At 44.7% G+C, this 22,211-nt stretch overlaps 1 protein-coding gene across 3 annotated transcripts in view; it reads left to right on the forward strand.

Moving 5' to 3' along the window:
• The first annotated feature begins 15,174 nt into the window (after positions 1-15,174).
• Positions 15,175-22,211, forward strand: part of pcsk5b (proprotein convertase subtilisin/kexin type 5b) — a 330,784-nt gene continuing 323,747 nt past the window's right edge. For 2 of the 3 annotated variants that reach the window (XM_034170404.1, XM_034170405.1), the window contains exon 1: positions 15,186-15,800. In XM_034170404.1, coding sequence (XP_034026295.1) covers positions 15,621-15,800 — 180 coding nt within the window. In that variant the 5' untranslated portion in view covers positions 15,186-15,620. Of the gene's footprint in view, positions 15,801-22,211 lie in introns of all 3 variants that reach the window. The other variant, XM_034170406.1, reaches the window with a different exon arrangement.

Below are 22,211 nucleotides of genomic sequence, written 5' to 3' on the forward strand. Positions count from 1 at the left end.
AAAAAAGAGACATAAAACTTGATTGTGGGATGCAGGGAGAGCTGTTAACAGCAATAATAAAACATTTATGCCAGGCGAGTGAACTGTCCAATAATTGCCCTCGGACCCCAGAGGGTTAACTGACAATGGTTTTCTGAAGTGTTCCTGAGCCCAGGCGATAAGGTTCTTTACATAATGATGTCAGTTCTTAATGCAGTACCGCCTGAGGGATCGAAGGGCACGGGCATTCAATGCTGGTTTTCAGCCTTGCCGCTTACGTGTAGGAAGTTCTCCAGATTCTCTGAATCTTCTGATTATGTTATGGACTGTAGATGATGGAATCCCTAAATTCCTTGCAATTGAACATTGAGAAACATTGTTCTTAAACTGTTGTACTATTTTTTCATGCAGTTGTTCACAAAGTGGTGATCCTCGCCCCATCTTTGCTTGTGAACAGCTGAGCCTTTTGGTGATGCTCCTTTTATACCCAATCATGACACTCACATGTTTCTAATTTGGTGTTCTTCGAGCATTCATCAACTTTCCCAGTCTTTTGTTGCCCCGTCCCAACTTTTTTGAAACGTGTTGCAGGCATCCATTGCAAAATGAGCAAATACTTGCACAAAAACAATAAAGTTTATCAGTTTGAACATTAAATATCTTGTCTTTGTGGTGTATTCAGTTTAATATAGGTTGAAGAGGATTTACAAATCATTGTATTCTGTTTTTATTTACATTTCACACAGCGTCCCAACTTCATTGGAATTGGGGTTGTATAACTAAACCAGAGGAGACTATCACTAGAAAACAATAAAACAACATGGAGTGATAATACATGGCAGACAACACGAGAACAGAATAACACAGAGATCAGAATCAAACACCAGAATGAGAACCATGACATGTATGTCCTTTTCAGCAATTTCTGTAAAAGGAGTTCCTTTCATTCAGCTCTGTGGTCTAAGGTGATTAGAGGTTTGGTTAATAACAATGTTTCAATATTATGAAGGTTGTAATAAAAAGAGAGAGAGAGACAGAGAGAGAGAGAACTTGTCCTTTAACACAACAATGTTCAGTGCTTGACCACACAGAGAATTACCCAAAAACAGTTTTCTTATATTTTTAGGATACAGTATGGCCAATCTTCACTGTTAAAGTGTCTGTCATCCCCACTGCATAGTACAAAACATAGATAATAGAATAGATTCCAATACAAATGTAACTAAGGCTCTGTAAATTCTGAGTGACTACCACAGATGGGTAGCTGGCTTGGGAATATCTTGGGATCCCCCAGGAAAAGTTACAAGACTTGGCTGACGATAGGGAAGTGTGGGATGTGCTGCTTGCACTCCTGCCACCACGACCTGGAACCGGCTCATGTGTAACCTGGGTGATGTAAACAACTTGATAAAGGGGCCTGGCACCTTACAGTCATATCCTACAGAATCTTCTCAACAACATTCCAAACGATAAACCAGAACACCTTCATTACATTCATAACCCTTATTCTGTTTCGTTCTTCTTGACTGCCGGAGATGGTATACGAGGTCTGTCCAAAAAGTAACGGACCTTTTATTTTTTTCAAAAACTATATGGATTTGAATCACGTGTGATTGCATCAGCCAAGCTTGAACCTTCGTGCGCATGCATGAGTTTTTTCACGCCTGTCGGTTGCGTCATTTGCCTGTGGGCAGGCTTTGAGTGAGCACTGGTCCACCCCCCTCGGCGGATTTCTTTTGTCTGGGAAATGGCTCAGAGACTGCCGCTTTGATCCGGGACATCGTGTGACTACCACAGAAATGGCAAGAGAGCTGGATATAGCACTTTTGCGGCACATTCCACTGTTACAGGAGATTTTGTAATGAAAGACGTGCGGAGGATTTTGCACATCGACACGGAACCGCTCATGACGCACAAAAAAAAAAAAAAACACCTCCGTGTTGGAAACCATTCAGAAGATTCAGACGGCTTTCGATGGCTTTCAGTCAAGTGAGTATCCGAGAAATTGTGTAACAGCTGGACATCAATCAATCAATCAATCAATTTTTTCTTATATAGCGCCAAATCACAACAAACAGTTGCCCAAAGGCGCTTTATATTGTAAAGCAAGGCCATACAATAATTATGTAAAACCCCAACGGTCAAAACGACCCCCTGTGAGCAAGCACTTGGCTACAGTGGGAAGGAAAAACTCCCTTTTAACAGGAAGAAACCTCCAGCAGAACCAGGCTCAGGGAGGGGCAGTCTTCTGCTGGGACTGGTTGGGGCTGAGGGAGAGAACCGGGAAAAAGACATGCTGTGGAGGGGAGCAGAGATCGATCACTAATGATTAAATGCAGAGTGGTGCATACAGAGCAAAAAGAGAAAGAAACAGTGCATCATGGGAACCCCCCAGCAGTCTACGTCTATAGCAGCATAACTAAGGGATGGTTCAGGGTCACCCGATCCGGCCCTAACTATAAGCTTTAGCAAAAAGGAAAGTTTTAAGCCTAATCTTAAAAGTAGAGAGGGTGTCTGTCTCCCTGATCTGAATTGGGAGCTGGTTCCACAGGAGAGGAGCCTGAAAGCTGAAGGCTCTGCCTCCCATTCTACTCTTACAAACCCTAGGAACTACAAGTAAGCCTGCAGTCTGAGAGCAAAGCGCTCTATTGGGGTGATATGGTACTACGAGGTCCCTAAGATAAGATGGGACCTGATTATTCAAAACCTTATAAGTAAGAAGAAGAATTTTAAATTCTATTCTAGAATTAACAGGAAGCCAATGAAGAGAGGCCAATATGGGTGAGATATGCTCTCTCCTTCTAGTCCCCGTCAGTACTCTAGCTGCAGCATTTTGAATTAACTGAAGGCTTTTTAGGGAACTTTTAGGACAACCTGATAATAATGAATTACAATAGTCCAGCCTAGAGGAAATAAATGCATGAATTAGTTTTTCAGCATCACTCTGAGACAAGACCTTTCTGATTTTAGAGATATTGCGTAAATGCAAAAAAGCAGTCCTACATATTTGTTTAATATGCGCTTTGAATGACATATCCTGATCAAAAATGACTCCAAGATTTCTCACAGTATTACTAGAGGTCAGGGTAATGCCATCCAGAGTAAGGATCTGGTTAGACACCATGTTTCTAAGATTTGTGGGGCCAAGTACAATAACTTCAGTTTTATCTGAGTTTAAAAGCAGGAAATTAGAGGTCATCCATGTCTTTATGTCTGTAAGACAATCCTGCAGTTTAGCTAATTGGTGTGTGTCCTCTGGCTTCATGGATAGATAAAGCTGGGTATCATCTGCGTAACAATGAAAATTTAAGCAATACCGTCTAATAATACTGCCTAAGGGAAGCATGTATAAAGTGAATAAAATTGGTCCTAGCACAGAACCTTGTGGAACTCCATAATTATCTTTAGTCTGTGAAGAAGATTCCCCATTTACATGAACAAACTGTAATCTATTAGACAAATATGATTCAAACCACCGCAGCGCAGTGCCTTTAATACCTATGGCATGCTCTAATCTCTGTAATAAAATTTTATGGTCAACAGTATCAAAAGCAGCACTGAGGTCTAACAGAACAAGCACAGAGATGAGTCCACTGTCCGAGGCCATAAGAAGATCATTTGTAACCTTCACTAATGCTGTTTCTGTACTATGATGAATTCTAAAACCTGACTGAAACTCTTCAAATAGACCATTCCTCTGCAGATGATCAGTTAGCTGTTTTACAACTACCCTTTCAAGAATTTTTGAGAGAAAAGGAAGGTTGGAGATTGGCCTATAATTAGCTAAGATAGCTGGGTCAAGTGATGGCTTTTTAAGTAATGGTTTAATTACTGCCACCTTAAAAGCCTGTGGTACATAGCCAACTAACAAAGATAGATTGATCATATTTAAGATCGAAGCATTAAATAATGGTAGGGCTTCCTTGAGCAGCCTTGTAGGAATGGGGTCTAATAAACATGTTGATGGTTTGGATGAAGTAACTAATGAAAATAACTAATGAAAATAACTCAGACAGAACAATTGTATTCTGGACAGGACATGTTGTGGCATGTCTCACAGGACATGCCACAACATGTCCTGTGAGACTTCCAAGACGGAGGTGTTTTTTTGTTGCGCGCCATGAGAGGCTCCGTGCCGACGCGCGAAATCCTCCGCACGTCTTTCATTACAAAATCTCCTGTAACAGTGGAATGTGCTACAAAAGTGCGATGTCCAGCTCTCTTGCCATTTCTGTGGTAGTCACACGATGTCCCAGATCAACACAGCGTTCAGTTTAGAAATGATCTGGTCGTTCCAGCCTGTCGATGGCCTCTCAGTGCGCCGCGCGCCCTCCGCCGTTGTGGGCCGTCTTTAAAAAGGTTTTAACAGTCCTTAATCCACGTGACGCCGACAGAATCTTCACCGATATCCATCTGAATCTTTCGAATGGTTTCCAATTGGCTGTCTCTAACAGTTTCTGAAAAAAATTTCATGGAGCAAAGCGGCAGTCTCTCAGCCATTTCCCAGACAAAAGAAATCTGACAAGGGGGGTGGACCAGTGCTCACTCAAAGCCTGCCCACAGGCGAATGACGCAACCGACAGGCGTGAAAAAACTCACGCATGCGCACGAAGGTTCACGCTTGGCTGATGCAATCACACATGATTCAAATCCATATAGTTTTTGAAAAAAATAAAAAGCTCTGTTACTTTTTGGACACACCTCGTATAACACCTGGATGACCTATCAACATGATTATGAAGACTCACCATGCTTCAGTTACAGACTGGTGGATCAGACAAGACTGTTGTCAACACAGCATGAGGAGCAATCACATTAACTCTGAAGAAGCAAGCAAAGGTACACAAACAAGGCCACACAGTTGCAGCACAGATGTCACTTGGTGCAACACCCTTCAAAGCACCCCAGGAGGTGGCGTCTGGTCGAATAACATTTCACAGGGGTCCAGACCCCAATGATATATTATTGACAGTGTTAGAGACTCTGTTTAGACATAGCACAACCCTTCCTGTGTCCTCTACAAGAAACAACAGATGTATGGAACCCAGGTGATGCCTCTATGCACTGTCTCAGATCTGGAACAGGAAAAAGTAGATTGGCAGTACTTCTGCTCCTTGCTGGTGGATGAAAGCTGAGAAATTTATAGTAGGCTAACTGACCTTAAAGCTGAAAACCTCTGAGACAAAATAGTGATTAGGCCACATGGTAACCCCAGATCCATCAAAGTTTCAGTGCAAACAGTCCCTGGCAATGGTCAGGGCATGGCAGGAAACAGGCAGTCTTATGAGGCAGCCGTCTGAAGCCAGGGATTCAAATGGTAAGGAGCTTAAAGCTGCAAAGACAACAAGTAAGTCCCATGAGGCATCTGTACAATGTGAGGGGGCATAAATGGAGAGCACCTTTCCAGAAAATGGCCCACTATAGAGTTTGACCCTATAGTTCAATTATATCCACCAGCAGTAATGTACACGTATTGGTAGAGCCTGAGAGTCCCTTGTCCAGCAACATTTGCAAATACTGGAGAAGTACAGACAGAGAGCAATACTATGGTTGCATACATATGTGCTGGAACTTCTGTTGAGGGTTCCACGTGCCCCTTATTGGAGCAGTTGAAACCATCCTCCAGTAAGAAAGAGATCCCTCTGTCAATGCTACCTCCTGATGCGAGTGATACAGTGTATCTGGAAAGTATTCACAGTGCTTCACCTTTTCCACATTTTGCTATGCTACTTAACATTCCTCTTTGCAGCACCTCTCAAGCTTCATCAGGTTGGATGGGGAGCATCGGTGCACAGCCATTTTCAGATCTCTCCAGAGACGTTCAATTGGATTCAGGTCTGGGCTCTGGCAGGGCCACTAAAGGACATTCACAGAGTTTTCCTGAAGTCACTCCTTTGATATCTTGGCTGTGTGCTTAAGGTCATTGTCCTGCTGAAAAATGAACCGTCAACCCAGTCTGAGGTCAACCGCGTTCTGGAGCAGGTTTTCATCCAGGATGTCTCTGTATATTGCTGCATTCATCTTTCCCTCAATCCTGACTTGTCTCTCAGTTCATGCCATTTAAAAACATCCCCACAGTGTGATGCTGCCACCACCCTGCTTCACTGCAGGGATGGTGCCTGGTTTCCTCTAAACATGACACCTGGCATTCACGGCATATAATTCAATCTTTGTCTCATCAGACCATAGAATTTTGTTTCTCTTGGTCAGAGAGTCCTTCAGGTGCCTTTTGGCAAACTCCAGGTGGGCTGCCATGTGCCTTTAACTAAGAAGTGACTTCCGTCTGGCCACTCTACTCTCTGGAAGGTTCTCCTCTCTCCACAGAGGAATGCTGGAGCTCTGACAGAGTGACCATCAGGTTCTTGGTCACCTCCCTGACTAAGGCCCTTCTCCCTCAATCGCTCAGTTTAGACAGATGACCAACTCTAGGAAGAGTCTTGGTGGATCAGAACTTCTTCCATTTATGAATGATGGATGCCACTGTGCTCATTCTGACCTTCAAAGCAGCAGAAATATTTCTGTACCCTTCCCCAGATTGTACCTCAAGATGATCCTGTCTCAGAGGTCTACAGACAATTCCTTTAACGTCATGCTTGTTTTGTGCTCTAACATGCACTCTCAATTGTGGGATCTTATATGTAGATAGGTGTGTGTGTGTGTGTGTGTGTGTGTGTGTGTGTGTGTGTGTGTGTGTGTGTGTGTGTGTGTGTGTGTGTGTGTGTGTGTGTGTGTGTGTGTGTGTGTGTGTGTGTGTGTGTGTGTGTGTGTGTGTGTGTGTGTGTGCGCCTTTCCAAATCATGTCTGATCAACTGAATTTACCCCAGGTGGAGCTGTCGAAATATCTTAAGGATTATCAGTGGAAACAGGATGCACCTGAGCTCAGTTTTGAGCTTCATGGCAAAGGCTGTGAATACTTATGTACATGTGATTTCCTATCAGAAATAGGACCCTGGCAGTAATAGGAATGGACTTATGCTGAGTGTGTAGAAAGAATGTGATCTTTAGAATAGGTCATGGTTAGCCATTGTTGAACTTGTCCAAGGTCTGTGTCTCAGGAATGTTCCCTGTGAATTTGAAGACTCTGGCAGTAATAGGACTGGACTTATGCTGAGCACAGACAGATGGATGGACACAAAGTCTTGACACAATACCTGAATGGTATTATGTTGAATACAATCTTCTTGGAGCATCATGGTGGCTTAGTGGTTAGCATTGTGACTTCAAAGCAACAAGGTCATGGAACTGAGTCCCACTGTGTCCTTTCTGTGTGGAGTTTGCATGTTCTGCCTCTCCTTGTGTTCGCGTGGGTTTCCTCTGGGTGCTCCAACTTCCTCCCACTTAGAAAGACATGCAGGTTAGGCGGATAGGACACTTTAAATTGTCCATAGGTGTGCGCGTGGGTGTGAATGTGTTAGCTTCTCTATATGTGGCCCTGCAACAGACAGACAGGGTGCACCCCACCTCACCCCCTATGACTGCTGGGATAGGCTCTAGAACACCATGACCCTTAATTGGAGTAAGCAGTTGAAGATGAGTGAGTGAGTGAGAACCTTCTTGATTGAAGTGGACTTTCTATAAACTTGATAGCACCTTTCTGTAGAAGGACCGAAATTTCCTGCCTGAGCCAGATATCTTAGGGGGTCACGACAACAGCCATTCTGATGCTGCTGAAATTTGGGGGCTGATGCCACAACTGGATATTGTATCCCTTAGATAAACTTGTTAGTATCCAAGAGTCAGAAATTATGACCTACCAGTGATGGGGCTGTTGCAGTAACACATGACTGATACCCAGGCTTTGGGAGTCAGAAATGACCCCATGACTTTTAGGAGACATTGGGGGTGGGGGGTAGCAGGTGCATCACCTTCAGACAGCCTATCCCTTCTTCCCTGAAAGGCAGTCTTTGCGGGGCTCCACTGGAGGTAGCCCTGTGGAAAGGAGGGACACCTAAACTTTGAGGGACTCAGAGCACTGGCAGCAGGGCCAAGCGTGATAGCATGTTCAAATCTAGCTGAAGGTACTTGAAGCAATTCATTAATTGTTACCTGACTTTGTTCACATGTGCACTCTGCTCTGACTCCTGTTGAGCTGCAGGCACAAACATCTTGCCAGGAATGACAAGTAATGTGCAAAGCATCTTCCTGCACCCCTCTTGCACCCCTCTGACAAAAGGGACTAGGCAAGCCACACTTGGCACCAGGCCAAGGTCAAGGTGGACATCAATCTACCAATCTATCTGGTCATGAATGCAAATGCCTGGAGTAAAGCATCTGTCATGCTCTGTGGTTGCTCGTTTCTTCTGCCATGTTTTATGTTAGTATTTATTTGGTGATTTTGTCTTCTGTGTGCCTTCCCTGTCTCTTGGTGCTGGGTGGTGGGTGTGGCACAGTCTTAACCACACCCACTTCTGGATCCTTCTGCACAGGTGTTTCCTATCAGCAGCTCATCACCTAGGTGTATATAAGTCTTACTGGTTGCACCGGTTAGTCGCTCGATCGTTGCGCCTTGTGCCCTCGCTTCTGGCTCTGAGTTGTGTGTATCTTCCAAGTCCTGTTTCCACGTTGTGTATCTGACCACCTGCCTGTTTGTATCAACCACACTTTTGCCTGATGATCCTGCTTTGTTTGCTTGTTTTGGACTGCCTTATCGTGTACAGAACCCCACTGAGTTTCTCAGTAAATGCCTTTCTCAACCAGAGCTATTGTGTCGAGTCCTGCACTTGTGTCCAACCGTTCCTGACGTTCTACGTGAGTTTCTAAATAAGTTTGTATTTTGTGTATCTGGATGATATTTTGATCTTTTCCGCCAATGAAGACACACACACACACACACACACGCACGCACGCACACACACACACACACACACACACACACACACACACACACACACACACACACACACAGCATGTGCACATAGTTCTCGAGACGCTGTTGAGGAACCAGTTATTTGTAAAAGCAGAAAAATGTGAATTCCATAAATCCTCAATCTTGTTTTTGGGGTTCGTAATTGCTCCAGGTAAAATCCAAATGGATCCGGGAAAAATAGCTGCAGTTTGTGATTGGGCAACCCCGAAGAGTCGTAAGGAAGTCCAAAGATTTTTAGGCTTTGCGAATTTTTACCGTAAGTTAATTCGAAATTTCAGCACTATTGCTGCTCCATTGCATAGAGTCACCTCATCCCTCCAGACCTTTCACTGGTCACCGGAGTGTGAAGAGGCATTTCAGGTCCTAAAGAAGCGCTTCACTGCGGCCCCAGTTCTGCTCCTCCCTGACCCCGCCCGACAGTTCATGGTCGAGGTAGACACCTCCAACATTGGTGTCGGAGCCGTTCTGTCCCAAATTAATCCAGCAGATGGAAAGTTACATCCTTGTGCATATTTGTCCAGGAAGTTGTCTCCGGCCGAACGAAATTACCACATTGGTGACAGCGAACTGTTGGCAGTGAAAGTGGCCTTGGAGGAGTGGCGCCATTGGCTGGAAGGGGTACAAGTACCATTCTTAGTGTGGACCGATCATAAAAACCTTGAATACTTGCGTTCGGCCAAATGACTCAATTCTCGCCAAGCCAGATGGTCAATCTTTTTCAGTCACTTTAACTTCACCCTGTCTTACCGTCCTGGTTCGAAAAACGGCAAACCGGATGCTCTGTCTCGACGCGAAGACCCATCAGAAGCACCAACAGTACCCAGTACAATCTTGCCCGCAGCGTGCTTCATCTCTGCAATCACCTGGGACATCGAGACTAGGGTACGGTCTGCGACACTTCACGTTCCCACACCTCCCGATTGTCCACCGGGGAAAATGTTCGTGCTGAACTCACTACGGGGGGAAGTCATTCGTTGGGGACATGAAAGTCGTTTTGCTTGCCATCCAGGGATAAAGAACACTGCACGTATAATCCAGGAGAGGTTTTGGTGGCCTTGGCTGCTCTCTGATGTGAAGGATTACCTCAGGGCATGTCAGACATGTACCATGTATAAGTCATCCACCCAACCACCTTCCGGTAAACTCCACCCGTTACCCATCCCGACATGACCATGGTCACACATTTCTGTGGATTTTGTTACAGGTTTACGGCCATCTCAGGGTAACACAGTCATACTAACGGTAGTCGATCAACTTTCCAAGATGGCACATTTTGTGCTGCTTCCGAAGTTACCATCTGCCAAAGAAACCGCCGAAGCATTATTAGCCCACGTTTTTAGATTGCACGGGTTTCCACAGGACATTGTTTCTGACCGAGGGCCACAGTTTATTTCTCAGTTCTGGAGGGAGTTTTGTCGTCTGCTGGGGGTCTCTTCCAGTCTCACTTCTGGTTACCATCCACAGGCAAACGAACAGTCAGAGAGAGTCAATCAGGAGTTGGAAAAGGGTCTGCGGATCCTTGCCTCACAGCACCCAGCCTCCAGGTCCTCCCAGCTAGTTTGGATTGAACTTGCTCATAATTGTTTGCCCTCTACATCCACGGGCTACTCCCCGTTCCACGTGACTCATGGTTTTCAACCTCCTCTGTTTTCTTCTGCAGCCTTAACCTCGCGTGTGCCTTCGGCTTTGTCCCTCATCCTCTGCTGTCGACGGACCTGGGAGCGGGCCAGTCGGGCCTTACTGTGAGCATCAGCAGCTTTCAAGGTAGCAGCGGACAGGAAGAGGTCACAAGCCCCAGATTATTGCCCTGGACAACAGGTCTGGCTCTCAACATGCCACCTGCCCATCTGTGGTCAGCCGCGGAAGCTCGCTCTTAGGTTTGTTGGTCCGTTTCCTATCACGAAATCATAAACCCAGTTTCAGTCCGCCTTCAGTTGCCCAGGTTGTTGAGGATCCACCCCTCCTTCCATGTCAGCCAGGTGAAGCCTGTCCACACCAGTCCGTTCTGCCTGTCCTCATCACCGAGGTGTATATAAGTCTCACTGGTTGCACTGGTTAGTCGCTCGATTGTTGTGCCTTGTGCCCTCGCTTCTGGCTCTGAGTTGTATGTATCTTCCAAATCCTGTTTCCACGTTGTGTATCTGACCACCTGCCTGTTTGTACCGACCACGCTTTTGCCTGATGATCCTGCTTTGTTTGCTTGTTTTGGACTGCCTTATCGTGTACTGAACCCCACTGAGTTTCTCAGTAAATGCCTTTCTCAACCAGAGCTATTGTGTCGAGTCCTGCACTTGTGTCCAACCGTTCCTGTCTGACGCTCCTGATAGCATCCCTCAGGCTCTGCACTGAGGCATTAACTCTGGTGCTCTGGAGAGTAGCAATAGAGATAAGACAAGGTGGGAAAAAAAATATCCAGTATGCCCCATTTGAGCTGCTATATCATAGATGTTGGTAAGGAGATCATTAGTGATTCTACACTGTGAGTGTTCAGTGGGTATCCAGCCTCACTGCAGCCAAAGGCCTGCAGTCACTTGGCAGATGAAGAACCACCTTTGATCTGGCCATTACCACTGTAGTTCATCAGTGCTAACAGCATCAATGATGTGGGTGCTTAGACCAGAAGATGAAAGTGAGATATCTACTGGGTGCCAGGCCCCTGTGTCAGATTGTTTATGTCATGCAGCTCACACACATGAGGTTGTTGGTATTATGTTTTGACCTCTGCAAAACATAATACCAGACATAGACTTTGTGTCTAGAAACTTAGATGAGGAGTATCATTTGCACTGTGAGGGAAAAACAGCTATGACATTCTGGACATGTGGCGCATTTCTCTGGGCATGAACCTGCATACTGGTGCCTCAGTGTTGAGGACCTGAGGAACTGGAGAAGACCAAGGGGACACCTGTGTTTCACCTACCTGTGACAGATAGATAGCTACTTTAGAGAGGTGAGGATGGATCTTTTGTCTGTGTGGGTGGTTGCCATCCAGGACCCATGGTGTGGTGGATATGTCTACACAGCACCAGTGCATGCTCCAAGACCTGATCTGACTTGACCTAATCTTCTTGCTTATTAAGATCTTTGTTTTTGACAGCGCACTTAATCACAATAAAAGACTTTCTTCCTGAACCATAAAGTTCACTGAACCTGACCGAAATTAAAGTAAAGCTTAATTTAACATGTTTTATCCAGAACTATCACTGAAGACAAGTTCTTTAAGCATCTAGTGGCTGAAACATACAGCGCCCCAAACAGACAAAGTAATGATTTGGCTAGATTATATTATATTAGATTAGATTAGATTCATTGGTCCCTGTGGGGAAATTTGGCTGAATGCACTGTCTTGTGATGTCAAAATGAAATATTTGATAGATCAAATAAAACCACTGATTCAGAAAAAGATTCAGTCTTATGGATCAGTTGGAGCCTCATGCATCAGTGACATCTAGTGGCCAAATGTGTGTTTCATTTGCACATCAAAGAATTGGCAGAATCAAAGAATTTTAATACAGCATATCTTGTTTTATTAGTTTGTATGAAGAGGAATTTCATTTTGATATGAAAGGAGTGCTGATGTACTTTTTTATTATGACAGGGAGTATTTGAGTTGGTATGATTTATGGCAGAGGATTATACATAAAAGCAAAAATACTTATTTCCAGTGATGTCCTTGGAAAAAAAGAAAAACATCCAGAAAAAAGGATGAAAACAGCAGGAATAAAAGTAAAGATAAATCCACTCATTTAATGACGAGGAACAAGACAACTACAAAAATATTAACAGATTATTTACTTACTTTGCTCAGGGTCAACACGACAGATCTGTTTCAGAGGCGATCCGGTTCAGATCCACATTGGTATTTGTCACAAATTTTACACCAGATGCCCTTCTGACACAACCTATACTCTCCCACCACTCTGCAAATACCTGGGGTTTTAAGGGGCATTTAATCATTGTTTAAATGGGTCTTGTGACATTAGAGAAAATTACAATGAAGTGAAACGAAGTGAAAAATAATGCAACTTTTGCTTTGCTAAAAATTATTAAAAACGCTTGTTGATGAATTGAAACATTGCAATCATACTTCATTCATTTGCATTCCTGATTATTCAGGAAATGGGGGGATTATTCAGGAGACGGGGGATAACCCATCCAAAAGGTTTCCTAACATGTTGGTGATGTCCGTAATGCAGCTCCATCCAGCATCCAGCCCAGGCACACAACTTCCCATTTTGATAAGGATTCTGGAACAATGGTCTCAAACACAAGTATTGCAAAAGTTCCAAAAAATGTTCATGAACACTGTTTAGAATAGATCATTCATTCATTTTCTGCCACTTATCCGGTTGTGGTGGCAGTAGACTAAACAGCTCACCCCACACTTCCCTACCCTGGGCCAAATCCTGTAACTCAGGGGATTCAGAGGCATTCCCAACGAAGTTGGGAAATGTAATCCCCCCAACATGTCCTGGGTCTTCCCTGGGGCCTCTTCCCAGTTGGATGTGTCTAGAAGACCTCTGGAGTTGACCAGGGAGCATCCTCACCAGATGCCCGAACCACCTCAGGTGAGACCTTTTGATACAAAGAAGCAGTGGCTTAATTGGTTACCATAATTAATTAATGATAAAATGGGTTTAATTGAAAAATGGGAATAAATTATTTTTTCTATCATATGATCCTGTACATATGGCCACAGGAGAATAATGGGGTCCTGAAAATGATGCCATGCATGAACAGAATGGCCAAATGCACCATTGTTGTTAGCATTTGAATTATAAACCTGCCAACATTCTTGTTAGGGACAAAATTATGTCTGATGCTTCAAGATATGTGACAGCATTCGACGTGGAAGCTCAGCAAAACTACTTCACCACACTGAGGTGTGGTAAGAAACTGAAAAGTCTTCCTGATCAATACAAAATTCCAACGGCGAAATGGAGCAGTGACTTGACAAACTGGCTGAGTTTGAAATTTGGACAAATCTACCACATATTTGATCTTGAATCCAAATTTATTCAGCAAAATGGTGAGAAATTACAAAGGTGGAAGCACATATGGGGCTGGAGCCTATACCGGCAGGTGTTACCAGGAGTACACCCTGGACAGGATGCCAGTCGATTGCAGGGCCACATGTAGACAGACAAACACATACACACCTACTGTCAGTTTAGAGTCACTAATTCAACTGCAAGTCTTTGGAAGCGGGAGGAAGCCGGAGGGGTGCAAATGCGAACATGGGGAGAGGCATCCAAACTCCACACAGAAAGGACCAGGTGGGAACTCATCCCATGGCCTTCTCGCTGTAAAACAACGTTGCTAACCACTAAGCCACTTTGCCGCTAAACTACAGCATTTGTGATAGAAACTTACCTTTGATGAAGTCATTACTACAAACACATACTCCTCCTTCGTCACCTACTTCCCAATGTTTTTGCATGATTTGGATCCATCCTCCTGTTTTCTCCTGTCTTCACTCCTTTAAATTTTGTCAAACTTCAGGCCTGTATATGTGTCTGTGTCCCTATTTGTACATCTGTAAATGATGCACTCCTCCGCTGTCTGATACTGATTGCTAAAACATGCACATTGGTATATAAACACAATTTATTACGGCAGTCACAAGTTAGCTGTGTTAACAGCCAGGCTTCTTCAGCAGCAGGATATCTCTGAAAATAACGTTACATTGAATTCTCCTACTGAATTTTTATTTTTTTATTTTTTTCCAGGACAAACAAGCACACATGAACAAACAGTGACAGCAACAGTCTGTTGTCTAATTAGTGAGCATCCATACCCTAATCTAGGCCACTAGAGTCTTGATCCCCTTGAAAGCACCCAAAACCGAATTGTGGTGACGGCCACAAACACACAACCATTCACGCACAGAGACCCAGATCACTACTGTGGCTGGTGTGTTGGGCCAAGACAAAAGGACAGAACCTGACCATATGACTTGGACCACTCTGGCACATCAGAAGCCATATGGTTGGGCGCAGGCAACGACAGAAATGGGTCCAGGACGCAGGGCCCCAAGACAAACCAGGAGAAAAAGGGCAGTGGAAGGGCACAGGGGCCAGGAAGGGCAGCCACCAGAGCCACTGGGGCAGCACGACGAACCACCAGGGGAGCAAATATGTGATTATTTGAGATCAATTCTGCACAGCTGATTTTAAAGTGTGTTACTATTTTTTTCACCTGGATGGTGGTGTCCCCGGCGGCCCCCTGACCCTGGCTTTGACCCCGCTGCGCCGTGTGCTGCTGGACGGAGTGTCTTTAAGACCCAGCGGAGCTCGGCGGGGGGAGGCCCGCGGGCGGCGGGAGTTGTTTTACTCTCCGGCGGAGTGTCTGCTGCTTATTTGTGAGGAGGCGCTGGAGCCATTTCGCCACATGAAAGAAAGCCTGATGAGCTGAACGACCAACATCCGAGAAAAGAGATTTAAGAGGAGCAGCGTGCACCACCACGGAAACGCGCGCGCAGACACGCACACTTCCTCCTCCTCCTCCTCCTCCGTGGAAAAAAAGAAGAAGAAGAAGGAGGAGAGGAACAGAGAGAGGGCACACGGAACGCAAACTTCCAACTCTCCCATGTGGAAAGCGGAGGTTTGAGGATAAGGTAGATTTGCTCCTCTCCGGGGCTCCGCTCCGTCTCCTCTCTCTCCGTGTCTTTTAGGACACTTTGGTTTCTATGAGAGTCTTAGTCGGCGAGAGGAGAAGTTTGGTTGTTTGCCTGGTCGGAGGAGGAGGAGGAGAGTCTGTTTAAAAGTGGGGGAAGATGGTGCGTAACGCCGCCTGGAGAAGGAGCTTGCTGTGCGTCCTGGCGCTCAGTTTGGGCTTCGCGTCTCCGCCGTGCAAAGCTCGGATTTACACCAACCACTGGGCGGTGAGGATAGCCGGGGGACACGAGGTGGCCGAGCGGATAGCGGCCAAGTACGGCTACAGGAACATGGGACAGGTACGTGGAAGTGCGGCTCCGTCCAAACTTTGCAAGTGATTGTGTGCGTTTGTGCCAGATGGCCAAAACTAAACGGGATGTGTGTGTGTCTGTTTGTTTTGTTTTTTAAAGTTCGACGACACAACAGGTGCCTGCACACTGTTGGAATGAAGCAGCTGTGACAACTCAAGTCATCAGTTGTAGGTCTGAATCGGGGGCCAAATTCTTCAAACCCAAACAGCACAGTTTCACACCTGCAGTGTTTAATCTGTGGGACCCCCAGCTCTGACTGGGTGTTTAATCTCAGGTACCCACAGCTCTGACTGAGTGTTTATTCTCTGGGACCCCCAGCTCTGGGTGAGTGTTTAATCTCTGGGACCCACAGCTCTGACTGTTTATTCTCTGGGACCCCCAGCTCTGGGTGAGTGTTTATTCTCTGGGACCCCCAGCTCTGGGTGAGTGTTTAATCTCTGGGACCCCCAGCTCTGACTGAGTGTTTAATCTCTGGGACCCACAGCTCTGACTGTTTAATCCCAGGGACCACCAGCTCTGGCTGTGTGTTTAATTTCAGGGACACCCCCCCCCCCCCCCCCCCGCTCTGGCTGGGTGTTTATTCTCTGGGACCCCCCAGCTCTGACTGGGTGTTTATTCTCTGGGACCCACAGCTCTGACTGTTTAATCCCAGGGACCCCCAGCTCTGGCTGTGTTTAATTTCAGGGACACCCCCCCCCCGCTCTGGCTGGGTGTTTATTCTCTGGGACCCCCCGCTCTGGCTGGGTGTTTAATCTCTGGGACCCCCAGTTCTGACTGGGTGTTTATTCTCTGGGACCCCCAGGTTTGACTGGGTGTTTAATCTCAGGGACACCCCCCCGCTCTGGCAGGTTATTTAATCTCTGGGACTCCCCAGCTCTGAGTGAGTATTCCACTTCCATCCAAGTTTTGGGTTGATTGCTCATACAGCTGAAAGTAGACCTGGGGGGCCCTTTCTTTCTGGTTTCAAATGCAAGAACCAAACAGGACAAAGTATCCTTCAGCTGGCCACAAGCATTGGTATTAAAAATCAAAACCTACTGCTCATAACAAAACATTGGTAACAGAAACACAGACGTGCCTCTGAAACACACTGTGCTGGCACCAATTCACAGGCTTGGTTTGGGCCACAAGCCTTGAGGATTTGACTTAAAAAGTCCACTGTACAGTTTAACGCAAGTCCTGCTTTATTGGACATGGGACACAACAGGACCACCTACTGATGCTCCATTTCACAGTGTTTTTCCTGTGAATATAGTTTTGATTAATTCCATAATTGGGCACATTGCGATCAATCTCTGTGCTGTATGTGTATGTGAAATATTCTGGAATTGGCCCTGGGGAATATTGTCATTTTGCTACTGTGCACGACTTCCGGAAGTGTGGAAAGCTGTGCTCCAGAAACTTGTGTATTTTTCAATTTTCCAAGCTTTTTATGTATATCGGAAAGATTTAACCTGAATCATATTATAACCCTAAACTAGGGGCACAACAGATCACAAAACTCATGGTTCAGATTAAATTGTGTTTTGTTTTTTGTTTTTTTGTTGGTTTTTTTGTCATGGATTGGATCAGTTTTCAACTGAGCAATAAAAGGGGAGATGAATATAACTTGAGTTTCTGAGTTGTGTGCTACTCATCCAAAGTTGGGGAAAATTTCTGTGTGTTTGTTTTGTGCATACAGCACCTTTCCAGAAATTTTTCGGTTTTGGGAGTTAAATAACTTCTGCTTTTGTCCCTGGTTGCATACTGTGCAGAACACCAGCACAGCTGATCTCAGCCTACAGCAAAGTTAGTGAATCAATACTACAGAGTCTGTGCTTACAGGATTAGTTGAATGACAGGAAAGTAAAATCATTCATCAAGGTAAAATGCTGAGTTTTGAGGTTACAGCTTCTCAAATATAAAGAGCTTATTTGATGTGTGTAGGGAAATTAACGTGTATTCTTAGAATTGTCTTGATATTTTGTAGAACAAAAATCAATTAACTATGAAATAATGGTTTGTTGCTGTCCGAGAGTGGAATGATGACTGTGATCAGAGCGAAACTGCAATGTTTGACAGAAAATTACTCAACTGAATTGATAAACTCTTAATCAAGTATGTCATTTATTAAGCAAAACTGCCAACCACTTTTCTCATTCAAACCTTTTAAATGAAACATTTTTATGTTTTTCTCTGAATTAGAAGCTCCAAAGAATGATCTTTTTAGTTTTGGAATATTGGCCAGACACAAAGGAAACATTTGGTCTCTTGGTTAAATGGGCATTATTTTATGTATTTTTATTTTTTTCTGACATTAAAAAAAAAAAAAGACCCCCCCCCCCACACACATACGCACAAAAACAGCCAGTCCAACAGTCCAATGCATTAAGTGATGCCCCCCAGGTGAGGTGGTTTAATCTGTCTAGAGCGGCTACATACTGCTTGAAGAATTCCATACCTGCAAAGTCTTAATAGTGAGAATTTTATGCAGATCTGCGGAGTTTTTAAGAGCTACAACTTTAATCAAATCTTGCACTTATACAGTATCAAAGACTGTCCAAAATTAGGGGTAACTGGCACTGCACTAAAAATATAAATACTGGAGAACATCTTTACATCTTGTTAAGGCACAATGCCATGAGGGTCAATATTTATTATTTCTTTTGATGAAGCTTAACGAGAAATGGTGCATAAATAAATATGCTGTGTGTGTGTGTGTGTGTGACCAGCATTAAGCCTGCACTTGCCAGTGCTTGACGTGAAGATGATGTGCAACAGACCGGGGGGGCATTTTGACAGGTTGTTGTGGTGTAGCCTAGTCAACAGCTATTGCTCCCCCCCACCTCACCAGCCTGCCCAACCACTACACTCCACAGAAAGCTGCCCTTAATGGCCTCGTTTATCCCCTCTTTTTGATAGGAACTAATGTGTTGAGTCCTCCTCCCCTTCTTTTCTGTACTGGCCCCGCATAGGAATTCCCCTGTGGAGAGCACTGCTGCCCCCAACCCCCACTTTTTGTCCTCATTTCCATGTCAATATGGAGCGTTCAGTGGACTTTGACACCTCATAGAGAAGAGTTTTATTTCACTTCCTGGTTTTAAGGTCAGCTGAAAGCAGCTCCCATGGGAGCGATAACCCCAGCTCTAGTTTGTTGTTGTGAACTTTGACACCCCCGCTTCTCCCCACCACCAACAGCACGCTCAACAGTGTCAACTGACTTCCTGCTAACGATTAATGTCTGTCTGCTAAATACTTTTTATTAAGCAAAAGCATTTTGTCTTTTAACCAGTCTTCTGTTACCGTGGCGTGCTGGTGACGGCGTATATGATTTGTGGATGAACTGTAAAGTGTTGACCAGAGAAAAGGGGGATGGTGAGAATGTTTGTTTGACGGAAGGACAAAGATACACACTAGAAGATGGAAGGAGGAGGGAGCGAAAGAACGGGCGATTGATGTATGAAAGGACTTGGCATGGAGTGAGAAAGCACCTCATGGGGGAATTCTGGGTAATCCTCTTAACTATGGAGCACCCTTCCCAGTCTAAAGCCCCTTTCACACCGGACCTGCTTCGAGTTGCATCATGCGGCGTCATGAAGACGCCAAGTTTATGCAACCTAGCACTGAGTTTGTGCAGCCTCAATGCCACAGTAGTGTGAGGGACCCAAAGGGCAGCGCAAAAAATTAAACATTTAATTTTTTCGCAGATTTTCAGCGTAGAGCACTGGATGCAGAAAGGAAGTAGTTTTCACACAAGTTGAGGCAGTGTAATGGTACTTAACACGACTGGGTGCCACACCCACACAATAAAACACTACCCAATGCCAATTTATGATTATTGATGTGCTCCATTGTTGCTGAGCTATAAATCACACAGCCTGGCTGCAGCTCCTCGGCGCTCTCACCTCCTCATGAGTTCTCTCACTATTATGTTAAATAAACTCCATCAACTCCTGCTTACAGACCGATCGCCAGGTAGAGGACATGTCCACATCCAGTGTCCTGACGGAGGACATTGCCACATCCACTCACGGACGGATCACCGGCTGCAGCTCCGTGGTCACAGGAAGAACCTAGAACAGAAATCAGAGCACACACCTGCAGTGCTGCACAAGAAGAAATATAAACTAGAAGAGAAATCAGAGCGCACACCTGCTCATTACAGTCTGGCTGCAGCTCCTCTGTGCTCTCACCTCCGCAAGCTTCTACCCCCCGTTCCATGCAACTGCCGCAGACATTCCTGTTACTAGATACGTAGCATATGCAACTTGAAGCAGGCCCGGTGTGAAAGGGGCTCAAGACAGTGGCCCAAAATGAGCCTAAATCAGCTGACAAGGACTCTGATTTGCATAAATAGTATTTAAAACAGATCCCATCTCTTTAAAAGAATTTGGAACCATTTAAAATGAAGATGAATATCAGGTCAGAGGTGAACGAGAGATCATTGCATTATTAATGAATAAAGGTGCCTTGACACTTGCACGAATTTGATCCGCGCACTTGCACGCACTCTGCCATGCACGAGCATAAACTCATCTCAGACTCATTGGAAATCGTTGGAAACTGTGTGCAGCTTCATGCAAGTGCGCAAAGAAAATTTTGAAATGTTCAAAATCTCCGTCATGCTTTAATTACATGTTGGAGATTTTATGACATTACGCAAACAATTAAAAAACACTGCAAGTGAGTGCGTGTGTCAGTGCATCGCATCAGAGCGCAGCTCGTCTGAATGATTATAACAAGAAGTTAAATCCCTCATAAACATGTTTTAACAGCTCCACACAAGAAGGAAAGAACACACAACTGTTTTACCAAACCATGACAATGTAAACGAGAAATAATTACCTTTTTAGACGTCTCAAAATGCTTTCTACAGCTGCAGAACAGCTGAAGCTGGAGCGGTCCTCTGTGATTCAGGAAGTGATTACAGCCATTTTCAACAGTCAGTTTGCAGAGAAAATGATTAATCCAACACAAAATAATTATTTTATATACACAGCGTCCAGCGCAGAGCGCGTGGCAGCCAGTAGAACAAAGAATGACGTCCACCTGTGATGACAGCAGTTGGGATCGTTACGACGATTTGCATGCTAGTGTGCGAATCAAAGACATGCTCGTGTCAGGGGGCCTTAAAGGTGCAGTGACACGAGCATGTCTTTGATTCACGCACTAGCACGTCCATAGCTGTGACAATCCCACCCGCTGTGTTCCCAGCTGGATGCTGTTCTTTGTTCTACTGGCTGTCACGCGCTCTGCGCTGGACGCTGTGTATATAAAATAATTATTTTGTGGTGGATTAATCATTTTCTCTGCAAATTGCCCACTGAAAACGCCTCTAATTGCTTCCTGAATCACAGAGGAGGCTTCAGCTGGTGCTGTTCGCACAAACGCATGCGCCTAACAAGCTGGATAAAGCATTTTGAGCAGTCTAAGGTAATTATTTGTCATGTTTACATTGTTATGGCTTGGTAAAACAGTTGTGCGTTCTTGCCATCTTGTGTGCAGCTGTTCAGTCTACGTTCAGTCTACACCACTTAAAGAGTTTACTCTGCAGCATGACACAAGTCGTGCTAGTGTGTGAATCAAAGTCAGACCCATGTCACTGCACCTTTAATCAGCTGACAAGGTCTCTGATTTGCATAAATAGTTTTAAAGAGATGGGAGAGGATTTGGAACCATTTAAAATGAATACGAGTATCAGGTCAGAGGTGAATGAGAGATCATTGCATCAGTAATGAGTAAAGATGCCTTGATACTTGCACAAATTTGATCCGCGCACTTGCATGCAATCTGCCTTGTAGGAGAGTAAACTCGTCGCAAACCTTTGTAAACCGTTGTAAACTGTGTGCAGCTTTGTGCAAGTGTGCAAAGAAAATTTTGAAATGTTCAAAATCTCTCTTGCATTAATTACATGACCTTCAAATGAACAATGGAATGTTCAAAATCTCTCTTGCATTAATTACGTGAACTTCAAATGAACAATGAACAAACAATTAAAAAAAAACTGCGTGTGAGTGCGAGGGATTGAGTCAGCGCACCGCATCAGAGCGCAGCTCATCTGAACAATTATAATGAGATGTTAAATCTATCATAAACGTACTTTTACAGGTGCTCATGAGAAGGAATGAACATGCAACTGTTTAACCAAGCCACTACAATATAAACATGACAAATAATTACCTTTTAGACTGTTCCAATTGCATTCTCCACCTCATGAAGCACAGGACAGAGAAAGAGAGAGAGGAAAAAAAATTGCTGCTGAAACGTTCCTCTGTGATTCCGGAAGTGATTAGAGGTGTTTTCATCAGCCAAAACTCTGAGGGAAAAAAAATGATTAATCCCTTACAAAATAATTATTTTATATATACGCAGCGTCCAGCGGCACAGAGTGGGTGGCATCCGCTGTTTGGCCTTCAAATG

The sequence above is a fragment of the Thalassophryne amazonica genome, chromosome 5 (genome assembly GCF_902500255.1).
Source record: "Thalassophryne amazonica chromosome 5, fThaAma1.1, whole genome shotgun sequence".
Classification (NCBI taxonomy): domain Eukaryota; kingdom Metazoa; phylum Chordata; class Actinopteri; order Batrachoidiformes; family Batrachoididae; genus Thalassophryne; species Thalassophryne amazonica.